The sequence below is a fragment of the Callorhinchus milii genome, unplaced genomic scaffold (genome assembly GCF_018977255.1).
Source record: "Callorhinchus milii isolate IMCB2004 unplaced genomic scaffold, IMCB_Cmil_1.0 Scaffold5, whole genome shotgun sequence".
Lineage (NCBI taxonomy): Eukaryota > Metazoa > Chordata > Chondrichthyes > Chimaeriformes > Callorhinchidae > Callorhinchus > Callorhinchus milii.
The window spans coordinates 50,987,658-51,010,971 of NW_024704746.1; the positions used below are offsets into that span (position 1 = coordinate 50,987,658).

The window sequence follows — 23,314 nt, forward strand, 5'->3', positions numbered from 1 at the left end:
AACAATGCCACCTAGTGGAACTGCCCAAAGCAGAAAGAAAAGGATCTATAACACCCACCGACTGAACTGGCAGGCTCTCTCACATACCACGCACACAGAATGCACGTACATATGTATACACACACGCACTATTCATTCTTATGGACACAATGTTGTGAACTCGAGCACTTTGGACCCAACCTCAGGAGTGAATGCACGTTTATTAATGTTCAATCCATCAGTTTGGTGTATGTTCAGGCTTGCTTCCTTTCTTAGAAAATACATTAAAACTACTTGGCATGTATTCCATTTTGCGGAAAGATTGTCAAAACAGCTTGCATTTATAAAGCACCCTTCCCGTGGGATAGCGTCCCGGAGCACTATAATTTCATTGTGAGATTCTGTTGATGTTTATAATTCACATGGGCCTTTCTACCTAGTCATTGTTGGTACATTTATTCTGGTCATTGCCTTAACTGGAATTTAATATGTTTGCAGACTTGATTTGTGAAGCTGGAAGTGACGGCCTCTTCATGTATTTTTGAAAATGAAACGAATAAATAAGAAGACGTTGAATTTAATGAGAGAGCTGGATGCTTTCCCCAAAATCCCTGAAAGTTACGTTGAAACTTCAACAAGTGGTGGAACAGGTGCTGTATTCCCAGAATATCATTTGCATGAGCATTAAGAGTGGTTGACTGGAGGTTGACTGTATTTTCAGGCATGCTTTTTTTAAGTAAAAAGCATTGTACATTCTAATTTGTAGAACAGTAAGTGTGGGTGTTAACTGAGGGAAAATTAACCTAATGGATACAGTGGAGGGAACTGTGAGGGAAGCACACAAGGGTTTTATGAGGGAAACAAATATGGTTTTACCATTTGCTTCCCTCATGTGCAATACAGTTTTACAATATTTATGTACAATAAATTCCTGATAACTTGTCTTACCGAGGGGAAACAGTTCAGTGATGAGTTCCAGGTATGGCGAGGTAGGCATATGTATAAATAAGGCTGGCATGTTGACAGCATGACAACTTAAGTGGCAGTGAAAGTTAAACCAGGGTAGAGTTATCAGGAGTTTACTGCCCAATATGCCTGTTCATGCCAAACTCGCCGTTACTGATAACTCATCACTGAGCCCTCCAGGTCACTGCAGCTCATGGAGCCAGTGAAATCTCGGCCTCTTGCTTACCAGCTTTCCTATAAGCTTTAATCAAGTCCACATTCCTCCATCTTCACAACAATAATTGCCTCTGTTCTTACTTCAGCCTTACAGTCACAACTGACTGCTCCAGTGCCCTCCTCTGCCCTTTGTAGTTGTTCATTTCCCATGAAAGGCTCCACAAGCTCATCGACCTGATTTTCACCAAGCTTCACTGTTTTACTAATCCCAGAGGATTGATTTTAAAATCGCAATTTTACTTTCAAATCAAATGTCTCATTACTTTTCCCAACCCTATCTGTGTGATCTCCTGCATTCCACCCCACCCTCTCTTATCAGTCTGTTCCATGTCGCACATTCCATCATTGGTGGAAGATCCTTCAGCCACCTTTTCTCTGAGCTGTGGAACTCTCAATACCTCCACTTTGCACATTTCCTCCGACTTGCAAATCCCCTGAAAACATACCTCTTTGACAACATCTTGAGTATATTTTCTCCTGATCCTCAGACTCCCTGATCCCCAGACTCCCACTCTGCTTGAGGTTCCACTCCTTCAATGTGAAGCACTTCCATGCATTTTCTATACCTGAAAAGCACAATTTGTTATTTGAACTAGAGGAAGGAATAAGTGAGGACTAGGAAGGAATAAGTGCAGGCATTCACTTTGATGCTGTCATTTCTGATGTATTAAAATATTCATGTTATGCGTTTTTTTTGTGACAAAAATGTATGTAGAGCTATTTTTAAAAAATACTATTTTGTGTCTTAATATGCATTCAAATAATGAAACACATTTCTTTGTTTTCAGTTTCTCTAATTGCTTTTGGCATCATAGCTCTGTTATCTATAATGGAATTCTTTGTGTACCGAGAAACATGGATGAAGTATGATTACGAAGTAGACAAAGACTTTTCCAGGTAACTATTTGATTTTTAACTGTTCTTGATGTGGGAGTCGTGTCATTAGTTTGTAGGACATAATAACAATCTGATATTGAGACACTAGAAGTAGATAGCTTAGAGCAGATCTCACATTATTAAATCCATTATTTTCTTCCAATGACTTGAATAAAATGTTTGCTGATGTTTACTGATTTATGTTTCTGTTTTGATTGCTTTAGATACTAGTTAATGTGAAAGCAATATGAAGACTTTGGCTGTAAATCTTTATATAAATTTTGTAAAGAAGGAAATGTGGGCTCAGAAGTTTCATTGCAAAATACTGGCCCAATTTATTTGAAGGGAGGAAGTTATGTTGAACAACAACAACAAGATTACATTTGTATAGTGCCTTTCACGTTGGGAGGATGTCCCAAGGCGCCGAACAGAGTACAGCTTTTCAGACCCGAGCTGGGGGTGGGGGGAGGGAGGGTAGGGGAAGAGGGGCGGCCGATGGCATGGTCGAAGAGGAGGGTCTTGAGGCGGGACTTGAAGGAGGCTAAGGAGGAGATGAGGCGGAGTGACTGGAGGATGGAATTCCAGAGGTTGGGGGCAGAATGACTGAAGGCTCTCCTGCCAATGGTGGGGCGGGTGGGTTGGAGGATGTGGAGCAGGCCAGAGCTGGCTGAGCGGAAGGAATGGGCGGATTGGTAGGGGGTTAGGAGGTCGCAGAGGCAGGGTGAGGCGAGGCCATTGAGGGATTTGTATACGAGCACCAGGATCTTGAACTGGATCCTCTGAAGAATAGGGAGCCAATGGAGTCAGGCGAGAGTGGGGGAGATGGGGTCACAGAGTTTGGTGCGGGAGAGGACACGGGTTGCAGAGTTCTGGATTATCTGCAGCCTGTGGAGGGAGGAGTTGGGAAGGCCGACAAGCAGGACGTTTGCATAGTCGAGCCTGGAGGTGATGAAGGCATGAACAAGAGATTCAGCGGCCTGAGGGGTGAGGTAGTGGCAGAGTCAGGCAATGTTACGGAGGTGAGGGAAGGCAGTGCGGGTCATGGCTTAAATGTGGGGGAGAAAAGACAGTTGAGGGTCGAACAAGACACCTAGGTTCCTGACTGGCTTGAAGTCTTCAACTAGTAGGAAAGTTGGGTTTTTCTTTTGTTGTTTCTATACATCATGATTGTTTGTCCACCTCATTGCTGTGGCTACTGCATTTGCCGACAAAATAGACTGTCACAATACTTGATCGTGAATGGGACGCCATCCTGGTGTGAATGGCGCAATGTTAAATGCAAGGAGTATGATTATACTTCCACTCAGAAATGACATTTTGGCCTGAAATACTAAAAATTTACAAACTGTGCATAACAAGGTGTTCAAGTAGACTGATGAGTGTTTTCGTCAAGTGATAGAGGGACAGGCTGGGTCCCATGACACTGGGCACCCAAGTTCCCACTCACATGATTGGAAAAGAACCATAGAAATTTACAGCACAGAAGGTCGTTCAGCCTGGTGTGTCTGTGCTGGCTCTTTTAAAAGCAATCCTTTCAGTTCCAATTTCCTGCCTTTTCCCCATACCTCTGTAGCTTCATCCTTTTTACAAATATATAGTCAATTAACTTTATAGTCTATTCTGTGAAGCGCTTTGAGATGTCGAGAAGACGTGAAAAGCGCTATATCAAATGCAAGGATTATTATTATTATTTTTAAGTATTTATTTTGTCCCCCTTTTAAAGCTGTGCGTAATATGGATTCTGTCACAACCACCTAATAATAATAATAATCCTTGCATTTGATATAGCGCTTTTCACGTCGGGAGGACGTCCCAAAGCGCTTCACAGAACATACTGTAAAGTGAATTGACTGTATATTTGTGGGCGAACGCTGCAGCCAATTGCACACAGCAATGTCCCACAAACAGTCGTAGATTGAAAATGACCAATTTATTATTTTTGGTTTTGGAGGGATTATTATTAGGCTCTGTGTGGAGTAAGGAAACTTGCCCAAGGTTTCGCCCTCTGCCTGGAATTGAACTCGAGTCTCTCATTTGCAAAGCGAGTGCTCTAACCACTGAGCTATAGAACTCCACATTTGCATAGTTTAACATTATCTCTTTGCTTTTATATTCTATATCCCTATTTATAAAACCTAGGATTCCATTTGCTTTCTTCACAGCTTTGTCCACCTGCCTTCCCACCTTTAAGGAATTATGTTGTTTCACCACTGAGTGTCTCGTGCTTTTCCTTTTTATATTTTACCATCTGACATACTATCCTTTTCTTCTCCCAAAATATGTTAATTCATATTTGTTTGCATTACATTTCACTTGACATTTCTCCACCAGTCTGTTTATGTTCCTCTGAGGTAATTTACAATCTTCAATATTAGCTACACTCCCTACTTTTGTGTCATTTGAGTGCTTTGAAATTGTGCCCCTTATTCCAGAATCCAGATCATTTATATAAATAATAATAATCCTTGCATTTGATATAGCGCCTTATCACGTCTTTGAGATATCTCAAAGCGCTTCACAGAATATACTGTAAATTGAATTGACTCTATATTTTGTGGGCGTAGCATGGCAGCCAATTGCGCACAGCAGTGTCCCACAAACAGTAGTGGATTGAAGTGACGAATTTATTAAATAGAGACATTTATATAAATCGAGGTTCTGTCTACCTGTTCAGGCTAAAGATCCTATGACACTATTCAAAAAGTGAAGGGAGTTTTTCTGGTGTCCTGGCCAACAATCCTCCAGATACAAACTGGGGATTCACTTCATGGCAGTTTATAGGACATTGCTGTGCCCCAAATTAGTTGCAGCATTTGCCAACAAATGTACAGTAACTATATTTCACAGTAAAATTTTGTGAAGAGCTTTGAGATGTCTCTACTCAATGATATAACCTTAGAGGAAATGTGAGGTTTATTATTATATTTAATTAAAAGTGCTGGATGCTCCAGGACAGAAACAAATGGTACGCATTCGGAAAACAGTATTATGGTTCATCTAGCTGGTCGTTTCTTTTGAAAAACTAGTTGGATTGGGTGGGTAGTTTATGAAGAATTCAATTGAGGTTGCATGTAAATTTACATGTAAATTTATCTGAGATGTTTCTCCAAACCTTTGCTTTCTGGAACAGTCTTGCTACAATGATTACCTGCATTCATTTCCAAAATCTCCCTCCCCCTCCATATATCAGTTGTGCATTTGAAACCAATGACAGTACAACACAGAGAATGCTCGATGACCTACTTTTCTTTGAGTTTCTTGCGGCAGTTGTCCACTGAATTCTGAGTCTTGGAAACAAGTGAAGACTCTGAGAAGGTTTGATAATGACATCCACTGTCATAGCTTGGATATTCAATTTAGAATGCCAATTTTGTCCTCCACAAATTTGTGATGTTTTAATCCTTAATTTATTCGGAAGAACTGCAGAGTTATTTCAAACATTGTTGAAATATCCTATAAATAGGAATTGAGCTGGTGCTCAGCCGTACTGTGAGTTGAATCTCCCCACTGGGAGAACACAAGCAATCTGTTCAGCCTGCCCAGGGGTGAGTCAAGACCAGACCAATAGAAAACTGTAGAAATATTTAATCAGCAGAGAGAGAGACACACAGATGCAGAGTGGGAGTCACACAGGCGCAGAGAGAGAGACACACACAGGTGCAGAGAGAGCGACACGCAGGCGTAGAGTGAGCGAGACACACAGGTGCAGAAAGAGCGACACACAGGCGCAAACGGAGAGCGACACACAAGCGCAGAGAGAGCGAGACACTCACAGGTGCAGAGAGAGAGACACTCATAGGTGCAGAGAGAGAGAGACAGACGCAGGGAGAGACACATGTACACAGACAAAGGCAAGAGACAGACACAGGAAAGACAGACACATTCACACAGACGCTTATAAACACACATATAGAAGAGTCACAGATAGACTCACAAACATATACATGCAGAAAAGAGAGACGCACACACATTCACAAGACACCCATACAGAGGAGAGAGAGACACACACAGAAAAAGAAGCACAGTTACACACATGCAGACACTCAAACACATAAAGAGGAGAGAGACACACACCCACAGAAAGACAGACAGACACACTATAATAATAATAATAATCCTTGCATTTGGTATAGCGCTTTTCACGTCGGGAGAACGTCCCAAAGCGTTTCACAGAACACACTGTAAAGTGAATTGACTGCATATTTGTGGGCGAACGTGGCAGCCAATTGCGCACAGCAATGTCCCACAAACAGTCGTAGATTGAAAATGACCAATTTATTATTGTTTTCTTTTGGAGGGATTATTATTAGGCTCTGTGTGGAGTAAGGAAACTTGCCCAAGCTTTCGCCCTGCCTGGAATTGAACTCAGGTCTCTCGCTTGCAAAGCGAGTGCTCTAACCACTGAGCCACAGGACTCCACTAACAAACACACACACATAGAGAGAGACATACACAGACATGCTCACATAGACACACACAGAGACACACAGACAATCACAACAGCGGGGCCTCCGTGTGGAGCAAAGACCATTTCCTGCTTGGCCGCGCAGCGCACATGCGTCTGGAGCAGCCGACAGTAGCGTTGGATAAACAGCCGGCAGAGGCCCGGGTTGGTAAGGTTTTCGTAGATTGCAGAGGTAGGGAGGGGCAAGACCAAGGAGGGCTTTAAAAGAGGATGAGGATCTTAAACTCAATCCTCTGGGGGATGGATTTCCTATAAACTGCATGTGATTGTATACGTTAGCAAATGCAGCAACTATTTTTTTTTAATCTGTGGGATTGTTGGCCAGGTTAACACACTGTGAGATACTCCTTTTGAATACTGCTGCAGGATCTTCAACTTCCACCTTAACACACTGCCAGGACCTCAGTTTAAAGTCTCATCTGTATAAAGGCATCTCCAGCAAAACAGTGTTCCTCCAACCTGGCCCTGGAGACCAGCCTAGCCTTTGTGTTCAAAGTCCCAACTTGAAGAGAGAAGCCTACAGCCTTAGGAATCATAGGCGAGGATGATACCAAATATGCTGACATTTGGAAGTAAATGAGAAAAAAGAGATGTAAAAATAGAAAACGTAACAAAACCTCTTAACAGATTTCATAGTTAAATTCATTTCCCTGATGTTGCACTCTGCAGTTATCATTGATATTCTGTTGGAATGTTCAGCTGCCTCAGTATCCTTCAAGCATACTGAACATCAGTCACTAAAATTTTGTTCAAATCCATGCACTCAGCTCTGTGAGCAGAAAATCCCAGGCTGGATTCAGCACCTGGATTTATTCAAGGTGAGGCGAATGTGGCAGTGAAATTAAAGAAGAGTTTCTATTAAAAAGGCCTATTAAAAAATCATTCATAACCCTGCTGCTGCAGGAAATGTGTCAGTGCTCAAAAGCAAGAGAAAAGGATAAAGATATCACAAAGATCTTTGTTAGAATTGTAAGGACTCGTTTTTCAAATGTTTTAAGTGGAGTCTCAGTAGTGAGGCAGGTAATGGGATTCTTTTGAGAAGTCCAATCCTTATGTTTTTATCAAATATGCAAAGTGATGTTTTATTACAGACAGTTTAATTATTCTTTTTCTCTTGCAGTAAACTGCGAATCAATTTAGATATTACCGTTTCAATGAAATGTCATTGTAAGTACTTTACACTCTTGATATTTTGTTCTTTTGTATGTATTGAAGTAAATAACCTTCATTATTCCGTGTGAGACTCGTACATATGAGTCTGCAATTGAAACTGATTGCAGTACATCAGTATATGCAAGTGAACTCACATGTGTTTAAGTCAGCTGGGGATCTGGTACGCATGGAAAGCTAACACCATTCTATCCAAATCGGGCAGGGTTCCGCATAAGTATGCCATCCACATATGTAAATTTTCAAGTGGAATACAAGCTGTTCTCTTTTACTGAATTCCGGAGTTCATTTGACACAAGTTGGAAAGAGCAAAGGCTCTTGCATGAAAGGTGCTATATAAATGCAGAATTATCATTGTTGTTGGGATCCTGCTGCAGTTTAATGTTCTAAAACTGCATAGCTTTCCATTCAGAACACTATCTGGCTAGTTTCCCACTCCTCCAGCTTGGACCACCCGACCTGCTCAGACTTTGGATTACAGGGTTAACGGTAACAGAATAGGAAAATCCCGACTTCCAGCAACAGATTTACATGTTCGAGAGCAAGCAATAAGATATAATAATAATATTTGCGTTTGATTTAGTACCTTGTCATGTCGTGAGATGTCTCAACGGGCTTCACAGGTTTTACTTTGATGTGCAATGACTGTATTTATAGGTAAACATGGCACCCATGAAATGAGTGACCAATTTTATTTGGGGGGTCACTGGCCAAAACTTTGTTCTCTATTCGCATATTCCATGGGATCTTTAACCTCCACCTCAACACATGCAGCTGGGACCCCAGGTGTATGACAACTCTGACAATGAAGCATGCCACAGCACTGTATCAGCCTAGGCTATGATTTCAAAGTCCTGATGTGGGCTTGAATCCACGAACGTTTAACTCGGAGATGATCCTGCTTCCAACTGAGCCAGGCTTATGTCAGTTTGAAGGCTTACAAAGAATGGCAATCTGATCATGTCTCTGATTTTGGTGATTATTATCATTGTACCACCTGTGCCCTCGGTGTGTAGCAGCGGAAGCATGGACTGCACTCTAGGTGGGGACGAATGGAGGCAGGGGCAAGATGTTCCATTATGGGGAAGAGGAAGGGTAGGCTTTACCTATGGTAGGAGTGGAGGGGCCACTGCATTAGTCTGAATATGTAATATGTTCAATTGCGCCTAAAGCGAAGATGCCACAGCATGATTTGAAGAGAAAGGAATTTCTCCAGGTGTGCTGGCCGACAATCCCCCAAATACAGCTGTTTTTTCACTTTGGGATTGTATGTGGGACATTGCTAAGTGCAGATTAGTTGCCTCGTTGATGTTGTCACTTCTCTTCTCAGTAAATCCTGCAAAGCGCTTTGATGCTCTTGACAGCATGAGAATGCAATTCTAGCTGTACCCATTGCAGCTATGCTTGCAACCAAAGGATCCAATCTGGAATGTAGATTTCAGTGATGCCACTCACAAATCATTTAACATGCCATAAAGGCTGCGTGTACACCTTAAGCAAAATGATTGCAGATACCGACTCAATAATTTTTGTATGGTCGTTGTTAGAACTGGCGTTTTCAGTGATACAAGTCACAAACCACTTTACATGCCATACGCCCTGTGTGCACACCTTAAGCAAAACTGCCATAAGTGTGATGCCAAAAAAAGTGCCTGTGACACTCCCCCATATGAAGACCTTGCTGATGTGGTATAAATCATGTCTATATGCCAATCGGTTATTGAGTTTTTGACGGACAGATCAGCAAACATTATATGTTTATTAGTGTAGATAGACAATGATTATTATAATCCTCTGAATCTAGTTTACTTGACTGACTACAACAGCAACAAGATTGCATTTATAGAGCTCCTTTCACGTCGGGAGGATGTCCCAAGGCGCTGGACAGTTGGGTCGGGACCCGAGCAGGGGGGAAATAGTCAGGGTGAGGGGAGGGAGTGAGGAGGGGGTAGAGATTCGAGAGGGGAGCTGAAGGCCCGATTGAAGAGACTACCTCATGTTCGGGACTAAATACGAGTCAAGGCTGTAAGTACAGTTTGCGAATGCGCTCCAAGGAGCTGCTTGCTTGAAGGGCGCAAAATAAATGCAAATTGTTGCAGGCTACTTTAGAATTTGATTAATTTAACACGTTTATATTAATGTTTGTTGTCCAAATCTTTATTTTTTTTGTTGAGTTAATGAATGAATAATGTAAATGCAAAGAATTATCATTGAATGAATTGTAATATTTTTGGTTAGTAGAATGTGTCCTTTTACATAAATATCGCTCATACTAATTTCCAAATATTCTTTTTATTGAAGTTAATTCTAAGTTAATAAGATATTCTGTGGTGAGCATCTAATTGCCTGTCTTCTTTTGAACAGATATTGGGGCGGATGTCTTAGATTTAGCAGAAACAATGATGGCAGCTTCAGAGGGGTTGAAATATGAACCAGTACGTATAATTCTAAAATGTGCTTCAGGACAAGAGTATTCTTTGAGATTTTGGGATGTAGCAATTGTTCAAGAACTAGGCAAATTTAATTCAATTTTTTNAGGGAGGAATAATGTAACTAATCGTGTGATATCTTGTTAGCAGAGTAATTGGTTTGTTTTCTGAAATCAACAGTTTCTTTATGACTTGCACTTCCCACCTTTTGGGTTTCAAACTATTTGCTTATAGATGTAAAATAACTCACCGGAGTCGAAAGTTAACAATTGAAGTCTATTTCTTGGCCTTGGGACTGAAATGAGAGATTAAGGCGAATTGTTAAATCATGCTCTTCACTGCAAGAACGTGTTGCTACATGATACAGTGGCAATTTATATGTATGTGACAGTGAATGTTGTCTGGCAATTTGAGGATGAGGCTCAGAACTGAGCCTGACCCTGTCCTTCAATATATTCTTGTGTATACTTTTCAGCAGGGCCTAATGAACAGAGATCAGGAAGCGAAACTGTTGTCTTTACCCCGCTATACAAATGTCTCCCCAGCTATTTGTTTATGCATGAATTTTAAGGAAACTTTATTGAACTTTCAGTTAATTCTGACCAGAAGGATTTTATATTGTTTGGATACTAGGATCACTGAGGTGCACGTTTCTCTTGCTGTATAGGAGAATATTAGTAAACAGAATCAAAAAAGTGTTTTTTATGTCTTTGTTAGCTCAGAAATTGTACGTTAGGATCGGCCTGCCTTCAGAAACATACTGTTGAGATTCCATTAAAATGGTTAAGTGCTTCACCTCTGTAAAGTGAGGGAGCAGATTCTTTGTTACTCTTAAGTTTTATTTTTGATATAAATTGTAAGAAGATGGAAATGCAGTATACTGTTAATTGGGTCTGAAGTACTCTTACTGAAGATTGATAACTGCAGATTTAATTGGAAGTGAAGAGAATAATGGGTTGTGACCACCTTAATTCTGCTTAATTTGGTGAAAAAGTGGGTAATACTGTACTTACGGATATTATTTTTTAACTTCAGACTATGTTTGAATTGTCTCCATCTCAAAGAAGGTGGCAGAGGTAAGTCCAACCTTACTAATACAAACTTTATAGTACTTTTCAATCACAAAATGACGGACTCAAACATTCAAGAGTACCACAGTGAATAAATCTAATATCGATAAGTTATTATTAAATACACTGACCTCGCAAGAAATGTAAACCATATTGAAGGGTTAAAGGATTTAAAAGTGACAAGTTGCTGATTTCAAGTGGTCTGCATCATGAAATGGCAGAGGTAGAGATGCAAATTGTTTGTAAACAGGAATGGATCAAAAGACTGACATATGGTATACCCTTAGTCAAAAGCCCTTCCCAAGTTCTGCCGATGAACTAGGCTGACTTGCTGTCAGTAGCAGAGCCCCAGATAACTGCGAACTGACTGGCTCAGGAACCGGACTCCTGAGACTGCCACAAAGGGCTGGTTCGATTTCAACATTCTGTTGCCAAACATGACACCTTGGAGGCAGTTCGGCTCCAAGGAAATCTGAGTCAAAAAGATACCTTTCCTATTGCTCAGGTGGTTCAGCATTGCATCTGCGATCAGAAGAAGAACTGATGAAATACCCATGTAAAATAACAAGCTTATGTTACTAGCTTGTGTAAAATAAACAAGCTGGTAACATAAAAGAAGCATTTGCAGCCTTTAGAAAAGAAATTCATAGCTGCAAAAGGTGTTAAAAGATAAAGAGTTAAGTGTGGTGAATCACCTAATCAAAATACCACTGGTTGTTGAGCAATTTGAAAGATGTTCTGTGAGATTAAATGGTTTGACCTGGTAATGAACTTGTTGCACAGATTTAAATACCCCAAAAATACTGTTTCTTTAGAGCGCTTGAAAAGGTTCGCAGAAAAGTCCAAGAGGAACATTCACTGCAAGATCTTTTATTCAAAAGTGTCTTTAAAGGCTTTCCTACAGCATTGCCCCACAGGTATGTGAACGCTAATTGCAGTTAATGCTGATGCAAGTTGGTTGAGCAACACAAAGCTTAGCAGATGATGCTAAGGCAAGTTTTACCTGTTTTTAAGCACCCAACACATGCTCTGGCTTTCCCAAGCCTTTGCTCTTGTCAACATGCGCCTTGTAATAATAATAATCCTTGCATTTGATATAGCGCCTTATCACGTCTTTGAGACGTCTCAAAGCGCTTCACAGAATATACTGTAAAGTGAATGAACTGCATATTTTGTGGGCAGCCAATTGCGCACAAACAGTTGTGGATTGAAATGACCAATTTATTATAATTTTTTTTAGGAATTAAGTGTCCCACAAATAGTTGTGGATTGAAGTGACTAATTTATTATTATAATTTTTTTAAAGAATTATTACCCCCCGGAAAAGCAATCCGCCAATCAACTAACAACCGGGTTCCTACTTAGTGCTAGGTAAACAGAGGCGTGTGGAGTAAGGAAACTTGCCCAACATTTCACCCTTCCGGGAATCCTGTAGCTCACTCGCCTCGCAAGCGAGAAACCTCCCAGGTCTCTCGCTTGTGAGGCGAGTGAGCTGCAAGACTCTGGAATGCGAAAAATGAGCTGCAGGACTCTGGAATCAAAAAAATGTGCTGCGCCCTTCCTTCTAGGGCGAGATTGCACATTCTATTCCACGTGCATGCAAACCTCCATGCTTATGTAGCAAACGTGGAGAATTCTATCTTGTTTAGAAATTCTTAAGCTCAGTGACGTGTCAGACACCCAGCTGACCCCAAAAAGACTTCTGTAAATTGCAATTTGATTATAGGGCCAATTATTGAGGTACTTTAAAATTACATGATTGGGGTTGGACAATACATGCATCTATTTCTCAAAGCATTCTAAGAGTCAGAACAAGAACTTTAGCCCTTCTGTGCTGCTTGTTCTATGAGCAAGGACTTGTGCCATGTGGATATTAGTTACAGGAGGTGGGGACATTCTGCAGTTTGTCTGGATTTGGGGAGAATTGCAGAGCTACCCGAATCCTGGAGATTAAAATCAGTAAAACAGTTAGGGGCTTGCAGAGGTAGGATGGGGTGAGACCATGGAGGGATTTAAAGGCGAGGTGGTGAGATAACAAACCAGGTGGTTCACTTCCTTTCCTTCCAACTGAGAGCCACTGAACTGAGCTTTATTTTGTTAATACTTAATAAGATTTTTATTCTTGGGGCTCTACATGCTCCCCCTTGGTGACATCATCCGCAGACATGAGGTTAACTTCCGCATGTATGCGGATGACACCCAACTCTTTCACCGTTTCCTCCTCTACCCTCAACTCCACGACCACCGATGTCCTGACAGTCTGCCTGTCCGACATCGAGTCCTGGACGAGAGATAACTTTCTTCAGCTCAACGTGCGCAAAACTGAGGCCCTCCTGATTGTCTCACGTCAGCGCCTCCGCACCTCAGGCGCTGACAGCATCAGCATCCAAGGCTGCACTCTCCACCTCTCAAAGCCGGTCAGGAACCTCGGGGTTCTGTTCGACCCTGAGCTGTCCTTTCTCCCTCATATCCGCACCACAACTGGCACCGCCTTCCATCACCTCCGGAATGTCGCCAGACTACAGCACTACCTCACCCCTCACGCAGCTGAAACTCTGGTCCACGCCTTTATCACCTCAAGGCTGGACTATGGGAACTCTCTCCTCGCCGGCCTTCCCGGCTCCTCCCTCCACAAGCTGCAGGTCATTCAGAACTCTGCAGCTCGTGTACTGTCCCGCACCAGGCATCGGGACCACATCACTCCCACCCTCGCTCGCCTCCACTGGCTCCCCATCCCCCAGAGGATCGAATTCAAGATCCTCACCCTCACCTACAAGGCCATTCACGGCCTTGCTCCCTCCTACCTCTCCGACCTACTATCCCCCTACCTACCTGCCCGTACCCTCCGTTCCTCTGGCTCCGGTTTACTCCACATCCCCCGCCCCAACTGCCCTATCATCGGTGGCCGGGCCTTCAGCCTCTCAGCCCCTAGGCTCTGGAACTCTATCCCCCAGTGCCTTCACTTTGCTTCCTCCCTTTCCTCCTTCAAGGCCGGTCTGAAGACCTTTCTCTTTGACCGTGCCTTCAGCTCCCCTCTCCACTCTACCCCCTCCTCGCTCCCTCCCCTCACCCTGACCATTTCCCCCCTGCTTGGGTCCTGACCCAACTGTACAGCGCCTTGGGACGTCCTCCCGACGTGAAAGGCGCTCTATAAATGGAATCTTGTTGTTGTTGTTGTTGCACAACTTCAGTAAATAGTGTTCTGTAAAAACATTGGTGTATTTGTGGTGTGATGAGGTACATGCGTACTCTGTAACCTCGACAAATATTGATTGCTCTTATTTTTGTCAGGGAAGAAGATCTATCGAAGCCATATGATGCATGTAGGATACATGGACACTTACATGTCAACAAGGTAGCAGGAAATTTTCATATAACAGTGGGCAAGTACGTACATTCTTTTGACTGTTAACTCTGATGCAAAAAAAGGGTTAAATCAATGTTGTTGGAGGATTAATGGGGAGCTTGTTTTATTATAATGTGGGTTTGCCGGATTGTAAACCACAACATTCACATGAAAAACCGAACGCTCTCAGAACATGGACTCGCTTTTAAGCCCTTAAAAGCATCTTCTCCCAACATGCCCCGGTTCTGGCAAAGGGTCGTGGACCCGAAATGTTGACTCACTTTCCTTTCTCCATAGATGCTGCCTGACCTGCTGAGTGTTCCCAGGGACTTCTGTTTTTGTTTTCACTATTATGATTTATTTTCTGTGTAACTGCAGGTAATGATGGAATTTACTGACACTGGAATTGGATTTCAATGTTCATTTTATATTGCCTAATGTATGGTCATAATGAGACATGGCATAACGTTATTGGTTCATGCAAATGGGATTTAGGGTTTGAGCCTGTGAAGGTGATGTGTGTTGTTGGTGTCAAAGATGTAGTTGTGCTTTATTGGTTTATCTAAGAATTATGATGGAAATTTTCTCTGCACTTTCAGGGCAATTCCACACCCTCGAGGGCACGCCCATATGGCAGCTCTTGTCAGTCATGATGGTAAGTGCTGGCAAATTTGCATAACGTTCACAAGCTTTGTCCAATTTTACAATACTGTTGTTAAGCTTTTGGCTACAAGGAGATGCTGTTTGCCCTGTAATTTAAGCAGCTTCCATTTGCTCTGCCATACAAGTAAAGGTGCAGCAAAACCTGATAAGCTAAAGGTAGTTTTGCAAGTGCTGTTGTTTTCAAGGACTTGAATTAATCTTGATGGATCAACCTTAAATAAAGAGAAATTTTTAATGCAAAATCTTGAAATGGTCAGTGACAGAGAAGTAGAAACCAATGCTGAGTCAAAAAACAGGCATCGGTGGGAACACTCAGCAGGTCAGGCAGCATCTATGGAGAAAGGAAAGTGAGTCAAAGTTTGGGTCCACGACCCTTCATCAAAACTGGAGCATGCTGGGAGGGAGAAGCTTTTAAGGGCTAACAGATAGTGGGGTGGCAGGGCAAAGAAGACAAAGGAGAAAATGGGGTAGACGACAGGAGATGATGGGTTAAAGAGGTGTTAATCATGCAAAACAAAGGGAGGGAATTGCAAAAAAACAGAGGAAAAGGTGTGTTAATACTGCAGAACAAAGGAGGAAATTGCAACAAAATAGGCAGACCAGAGAGAGAAAAGGTGTGTCTAGGACCAAGCTGATGTAATGGTCACAGAAGAGGGGGAGGGGGAAGGTGAGCTGCTATGGTCTGAAATTATTGAAATCGATATTGAGGCCAGAGGGCTGTAAGGTCCTTAGCAGATAGATGAGGTGCTGTTCCTCGAGCTTTCGCCGTGGTTCATTGGAACAGTGTAGGAGACCATGGATGGAGAGGTCGGAGTGTGAGTGGGAGAGCGAGTCAAAGTGTCAAGAAACTGGAAGCTCAGGGTTGTGCTTCCAGACAGAAAGGAGGTGTTTGGCAAATTGGTCACTCAATCTGCATTTGGTCTCCCCAATGTAGAGGAGACCCCATCGTGAGCAGCGAATGGTGGTAGTACACATCTCACTTGAAATCTGTGTTTGGGGCCCTGGACAGTGGTATAGGAGGAGGTAAAAGAGCAGGTATTGCATCTACTACACTGGCATGGGAAGGTGCCTGGGGAGGAGAGCAACTGATGTTGGTGATTGAGGAATGAACCAGGGAGTCACGGAGGGAACGGTCACTTTGCAATACTGAGAAGGGAGGGGAAGGAATAAGTTTGGTAATTGGATCACCCTGGAGGTACCGGATATGGCGGAGAATTATTTGTTGGATGTTGAGGCTAGTGGGGTGGGAGGTGATGACTAGGGGGACCCTATCACGGTTCTGGGAAGAAGGGGAAGGGGTGAGGTCAGAGGTGTGGGAAATAGGGCAGACGCAGTCAAGGGTTCTGCCTACCAGTGGGTGGGAATCTTTGGTCGAAGAAAAAGGAGGACATTTCAGATGTGAAAGGTGGCATCGTCAGAGCAGATGCGGCGGAGGAACTGAGAAAAGGGAATGGAGTCTTTACAGGAAGTGGGAAGAGTTATAGTCCATCCAGGTAGCCGTGGGAGTTGGTGGGCTTGTAAAAGATGTTTGTTGATAATCTATGTCCCAAGATGGAAATGATGAAGTTGAGGAAGGGAAGAGTCGGAGATGGACCATGCGAATGTTATGGAGGGGTGGAAGGTGGAAGCGAAATTGGTGAATTTTTCCAGTTCACTGCAAGAGCAGGAAGCTAAATGGTCTACTCCTATTCCTATGTTCCTATTTAGGCTGCTTGTGCATAGTAGTGTAGAAATATGATTCTAGCCAACACCACCCCAGTAGAATTTAGCAGCTGTGGTGCAGTTCCAGACTATCTTAAACAGTTTTAATAAGAATTTTTTAATTGAAAAAAATCATCTCAGAAAAATAACACCTGATGTGAACAAATACTGCTGCTCGTGCAATTGTCCCTTGAGTTCCCAGTTTAGTTTCAATCTGTGAGCAAATTGTCTCAGGAATGTATAACTTTTCTGAATGCTTTGTTTCCAATGTGAGAGCAATCTTTGTTTAAAAATACTTACAGGACTAGTGCACTTTGTGAAGTACACGCAGCAAGCATTTGTGGAGTACCGTAGCGTAGAGGATAACAAGCGAGAAGACCCGGGTTTGATTCTTGGGGGGTGGGGATGGGGAGGGGTGGCTGGTAGCGAAACCTTAGGCAAGTTTTCTTACTTCACACTCCTCTGCTTACCTAACAGTAAGTAGGAACCCAGTTGTTAGTTGATTGGCAAATCACTTTCCGGGGGATATAATCCCTCAATGCACGACTGATTATGGGACACTGCTTTGAAAAATTGGCTGCCTCATTTCTCCCACAAAATACACAATAAAATCTACTTTATAATATATTCTGTGAAGCACTTTGAGATGTCTCAACGACGTGATAAGGTCATTGAGGATAAGATATCAAATGCAAGAATTATTATTTTGAAATGTTCCCCATACAAATCCTCTGCTGTAGTCCTTTATAACAATTTACTGTGTTTGTTTTTAGTGTACAACTTTTCACATCGAATAGACCATTTTTCTTTTGGAGAACCAATTCCAGGAATTATCAATCCACTGGATGGAACGGAAAAAATAGCAATAGATCGTAAGTTTTATTTATTTATAAAAACATTAAACAGTGTTGATTTTATGCATAGTATGAGAGGGGCTGCAGGTGACTGTTCATGTTGCCTTACTCTGAAAGTTGGTGTGAATTTTAGTTTTTTTACTCTTTTAGCTTGAGGTCTCGCATCTTCTCATATGCTGTGAAATTATGGCATTAGTAAGAACTCCTGGTTGCCATGCAATTTGTATTCTCCTGACTTTGGTAAGAATTCTGACCAGGAGGCTGCAATTCTTCAAAAAGAGCTGATAAAACAACATGAATACTTTCCAGATCAATTGTATCAGAAAAGATATTGTGTAAACTCCATTGGCCAAGAAACAATTGGGAAATGTGATGTTCAAAAAGAACTCAGAAAGAATCTGGATAATCGCTTCACTTCTGCCTGAAGTTACGTGTTCAAAATATAATGCTCTGTTTTTAGAACATTAGTTTGACGAATCGCACCTTTGCCCCAATAGCCTTGTCTACTTTTGGTTGGATTAACAGTTAACAAAACTGTGTTGTTATTGTGGGGACAAGTTTTCATGTCTTAATTCGCTGAGTTCGACACAGTCGATCATACCATCCTCCTCCACTAACTGTCCTCCGTCATCCACCTCAGTGGGATCGCACTCACTTTGAATCCTACCTTACCAGCACTACATTTCTACAAATGGCTTTTCTTCTCGCTTCTACCCGGTCACCTGCAGGGTACCCCAAGGATCCATCCTTGGCCCCCTTCTCTTCATCATTTATATGCTCCCTCTCGGTGATGTCATCTGCAGACATGAGGTTAACTTCAACATGTATGCAGATGACACTCAAATCTACTTTCCACCTCCAGCTGCGACCCCCAGTCCCCTGATGTTCTGTCAGGTTGTCTGTTGGACATCAAGAACTGTATGAGCACAAATTTCCTGCAGTTAAACGTCAACAAGACGGAAGCCATACTTTTTGGCTCATGCCAATGTCTTCTGTTCCACAAATTCGACCTCCTCAACCTACCCGACCTGTCCTTAAAACTCTCCGAACCCGTGCGCAACTTAGACGTCAGACTTGATTCCGACAATACCTCTTCCAAAAAGCTGCCAAAACCCTTGCCCATGCCTTTGTCACCTCTCTGCTGGACTACTCTAATGCTTTCCTCGCTGGTCTACCCTCCTCCACTATTCACAAAATTCAGCTTATTCAAAACTCGGCCACCCACATTCTCACTCGCACCAAACTTCACACCCCGGTTACCCCAGTCCTTTCCAAACTCCACTGGCTCCCTGTCACAGAGCGGATCAACTTCAAGATCCTCACTCTAGTTTAATTCCCTCCATTCCTTGGCAGTCCCCTATCTCTCTAACCTCTCTCCCCACAGCAGTACCCACTGCCTGCGCTGTACCGGGTCCGACCTCCTCTGTCCCCCGAATCCTCCACTCCACCATCGGCGGCCGTGCCTTCAGCCCTACGCCTCAAAACTTTGGAACTCCCTCCCTCAACCTCTTTGTCTCACCCCCTCCTTCCCCATCTTCAGGACGCGCCTGAAGACCTTCCTCTTCGACCGCGCCTATGGTCACCTTCACCTTCCCCCTAGTTCGGCCTCGGGCTCCACCATTGTTCAACACTCTGAGACACTGCCAGCGTGGAGGGCATTATATAAATGCAAGTTAATGATGTTTTTAATCAGTGCCTTGAAATGCTTTTACAGACAATCAGATGTTCCAGTACTTTATCACAATTGTGCCAACAAAACTTAACACCCATAAATTCTCAGCAGACACTCATCAGTATTCAGTCACAGAGCGGGTGAGTAAACTATAATTGTTTTTCTTTTTTTATGCATTTTGTGTCTTGGATTTAGATGTCGTCATATTTCAATTGCATTCCATTCAGTCAAATTTACAATCAAGATCTATGTCATTTGAGATGTGTATTGAACATTGCAGTGATGTCATTGGTGAGCTGGGAACAGATCCAGGGAAGTGTTTTAGCAGTTTTAAGGCGAGGGTTTGTGATTCTCAATGGTGTTTTACAATTGTAATTTCTAGCTGTCATTTTTAATATTTTTTAAAAAATTTAAAAACTAATCTTTCTTGAGTAATTAAGTATGCATAATACGGAAGGACGTCTCAAAGTGCTTCACAGGATTTACTGTGAAATGGAGTGACTGTGATTTGTAGGCAAACGCGACAGCACAATAGCACACAGCAATGTCCCACAAACAGCCATGAATTAAGTGACCAATGTTATTTGGGGGATTGGTCGTTAGGACACTGAGAGAGAAATTCCCATCTCTTTTCAAATAACGTCATGGGATCTTCAACTTGGCTGTGTGGCTCATTTTGTCCTTCCAAATTCATAACTGAGCAGAGCATTTTGAGCTGTGATGCATGAGAGTAAGGTATTGAAGAGAATAAGAGCAAAGTAACATGATGAACGTGATATTCTCATCACGTTTTACCAGTCAAAACATGAAAACATCCTTTAGTTTATTGTCAGAAAAGTGTGAAATAACACTCATGACAAAATCATTTGCTATTTAGTTTTTTTTTAGATTTTTTTTCCCCTGTGGGCTGCTTGATCAAAACAACACTTTCTCTAGCTGGGAAGGTGGTGGTGTTCTGCTGGGCTGTTTCCTGACCTAACTGGACCTCCCCAAAAATTGAGTTTAGTCCAAGTGTTTTCTCATGTTGTCCATCTTTCCTATACTTCACGGCTTCCTTTGAGTGAGGTTAAATGGAGCATTGTGTCTGTCCTCAGGAGCGAGTGATAAACCATGCCGCTGGCAGCCATGGAGTCTCAGGTATCTTCATGAAATACGACATCAGCTCTCTTATGGTGACGGTGACTGAGCAGCACATGCCTCTGGGGCAGTTCCTGGTCAGACTCTGTGGAATTATTGGAGGAATCTTTTCAACAACAGGCAAGTCATATAATTTAGGCGTTGTGGCTCTCACATTCTGATCTTCTTGTGATTTGCTGTTTACTCGGTTACTTGAAAGCCCCAAATGACTGCATTATTTCTGAGGATTGCATTTCTGGCACTTTTTGATTTAATGACCTGACTAAACTGCAGCGATCATACTTCGGCCAAAAGAAATTTCATGAATTTCTGTTTAAAGTAAATCTAAAGCTCAAACTTGTGCTTTGTCTGTTTCTTAGGCATGCTACATCGCTTGGTTGGTTTCTCAGTTGATGTAATCTGTTGTCGTTTCAAAATTGGAGCCTACAAACTGAAATCTGTGAGTTTTTTTAACTTCTGTTTCTATTCAGAGATAAAGCTGACTCGTTTGTCAAGCTTTAATTTTGTGCTTGGCTCGGGAGCACAAAGTGCACACTGATAAACAAGACCAATTTAGTTGCTAGTAAAACGTAAAATACTGCAGATGCTAGAAATCTGAAAACAAAAACAGAAGTTGCTGGGAACACTCAGCAGGTCAGGCAGCATCTATGGAGAAACAAAAGTGAGTCAACGTTTTGGGTCCACAACCCTTTGTCAGAACTGGGGCATGTTGGGAGGGAGAGGCTTGAAAGGAAAGTGATCCAACCACTAAGCATATCTTTTCCTCCCCTCCCTTCTCAGCACTCCGAAGGGACCGTTCCCTCCATGACTCCCTGACTCATTCCTCCATCACCACCATAGTTCTTCTCCTGGCACTTTCCCATGCCAGCGTAGTAGATGCAATACCTGCCCTTTCACCTCCTCCCATACCACTCTCCAGGGCTCCAAACACAGATTTCAAGTGAGACAGTGATTTATGTGTACTATCACCAATGTAGTTTACTGCATTTGCTGCTCACGATGTGGTCTCCTCTACATTGGGGAGACCAAACGCAGATCGGGTGACCGATTTGCAAAACACCTCAGTTCTGTCCGCAAGTACAACCCTGAGCTACCAATTTCTTGCCATTTCAACTCTTCCTCCCACTCTGATCTCTCCATCCATGGTCTCTTACGCTATTCCAATGAGTCACAGTGCAAGCTCCAGGAACAACACCTCATCTATCTGCTAGGGACCTTACAGTCCTCTGACCTCAATATTGATTTCAATAATTTCAGACCAAAACAGCTCACATTACCCCTCCCCCTCTTCTGTGACCATTACCACATCATTGGGTCCCAGACACACCTTTTCTCTCTCTGGTCTGAGTCATGTATTTGAGTACAAATAAGATTGAGCGAATTTAAATCAAGTTTTATAAGTTGTCGTCTGGGGAAGAGCGTGATGGTTAAAAATAGTACATTTTAAAGAGAGCAAAGAACGTTGTTGATGCAAGGAGTTCAAGTCTGGAATACATTGCCTGAAAGGGTGGTGGAAGCCGATTCGATAACAGCTTTTAAGAGAGAAGTAGATAATTATTTGGGGAAGACAAGTTTGTAGGCCTGTGGGAGAGCGCCGGGGGAGAGGGATTGAATTGGATAGCTCTTTTCAAAGAGCCGGCAGAGAATGGCCTCCTTCTGTACTGCATAATTATGAAGTAAGCAGTGTGGAAAAGGGAATCTTGTACAGATTTTGGGGAACCAATTTTGATGGCCATTTATTATCCCCCTAATATTGGATAATTGTCATTGAAGTGTTGTTAGACAATGGTCGTACCAGTTTGCTGAAACATTTTTCTGTTGTTTTCTAGGTCACAGTCCTCGATAGCCATATGAACAATCACAGTCTCACAATTTCAGATGGCTTTCAGCATTAGCCAGAAAAGAGGACTCCATTCAGTTTACAGTTCAGCATTGTCCTTCAATTGTAAATGCGTGCAATAGATATTGTTGAATTGCACAGTGTTTTAAAAAGCAGTCAATTACAATTGAATCATGCGGTATTAAATTTTCACCCAAGGAAGTTTGAAGGAGACCACTGAAGACAAGACGTCAGTTGAAAGATCACTAGTAAAGTTTATTTGCACGTGAAGAAAAGGCAGCTCCTGTCATGAACCCTTTTTAAAATTCTATTGAGTTTGTGATGTGAATAGGGCAGCAGAGGCTTTGTTTTACAGCCTCTTCTGTGCTACTAACGTGTTGGCTCACAGTTATAAGATGTAAAAGCAGGTTTATACCAGAGACTTCTTGTAACCATAATAGGAGTAAATTGATATTGACAGTCACACCGCACCGCAGTTTTCTTTCTGAATATTATGAGCTGTGCTTAGAGAGACAATTTCATACACACCTTACAATATGGGCATTGTTACTTTTTTTCCTGTTTGCATACACAGGATGAAAGGAAACGTGTGAAATAAGTGGCAGTGCAAGGGGGGATTTATTGATGCGTGCCACTGATGTATCTTGTTTATTATCTCTAAAGGCTTTCGTCTTGTTCACTGGCTCCTTGTTCAACACTGAACACTAGGTTACTCCAGCCACAAATGTGTGCTTTTAATACAATTTATAATTAAGAAAAAGAAACTCTGATTGGTGCATCACTGTACGAAAATGCTGTTAGGTTTTGGTAGGTTTCCAGGATTTGAGCAATTTGATTCATCAGCTCTGTGTAGATTTGTGGTTCCTTGTTTGATGGAGATGCCTGATGGATTAGTTCTGCGCCCTTTCACTTATGTAACAGATGCATACA

General features: G+C 42.4%; 1 protein-coding gene across 1 annotated transcript; it reads left to right on the plus strand.

The window, feature by feature from the left end:
* Positions 1–477: 477 nt before the first annotated feature.
* ergic2 (ERGIC and golgi 2) lies at positions 478–23,059 on the plus strand (the record flags this gene model as incomplete). The annotated part of the gene is given in 13 exon segments (XM_042335679.1): positions 478–629; positions 1,950–2,058; positions 7,623–7,669; positions 10,037–10,107; positions 11,137–11,177; positions 11,987–12,088; positions 14,463–14,558; positions 15,117–15,172; positions 17,655–17,753; positions 19,450–19,547; positions 20,502–20,664; positions 20,904–20,983; positions 22,374–23,059. Coding segments are annotated over 13 exon segments (1,131 nt in total). The 3' UTR covers positions 22,440–23,059.
* Positions 23,060–23,314: the final 255 nt, after the last annotated feature.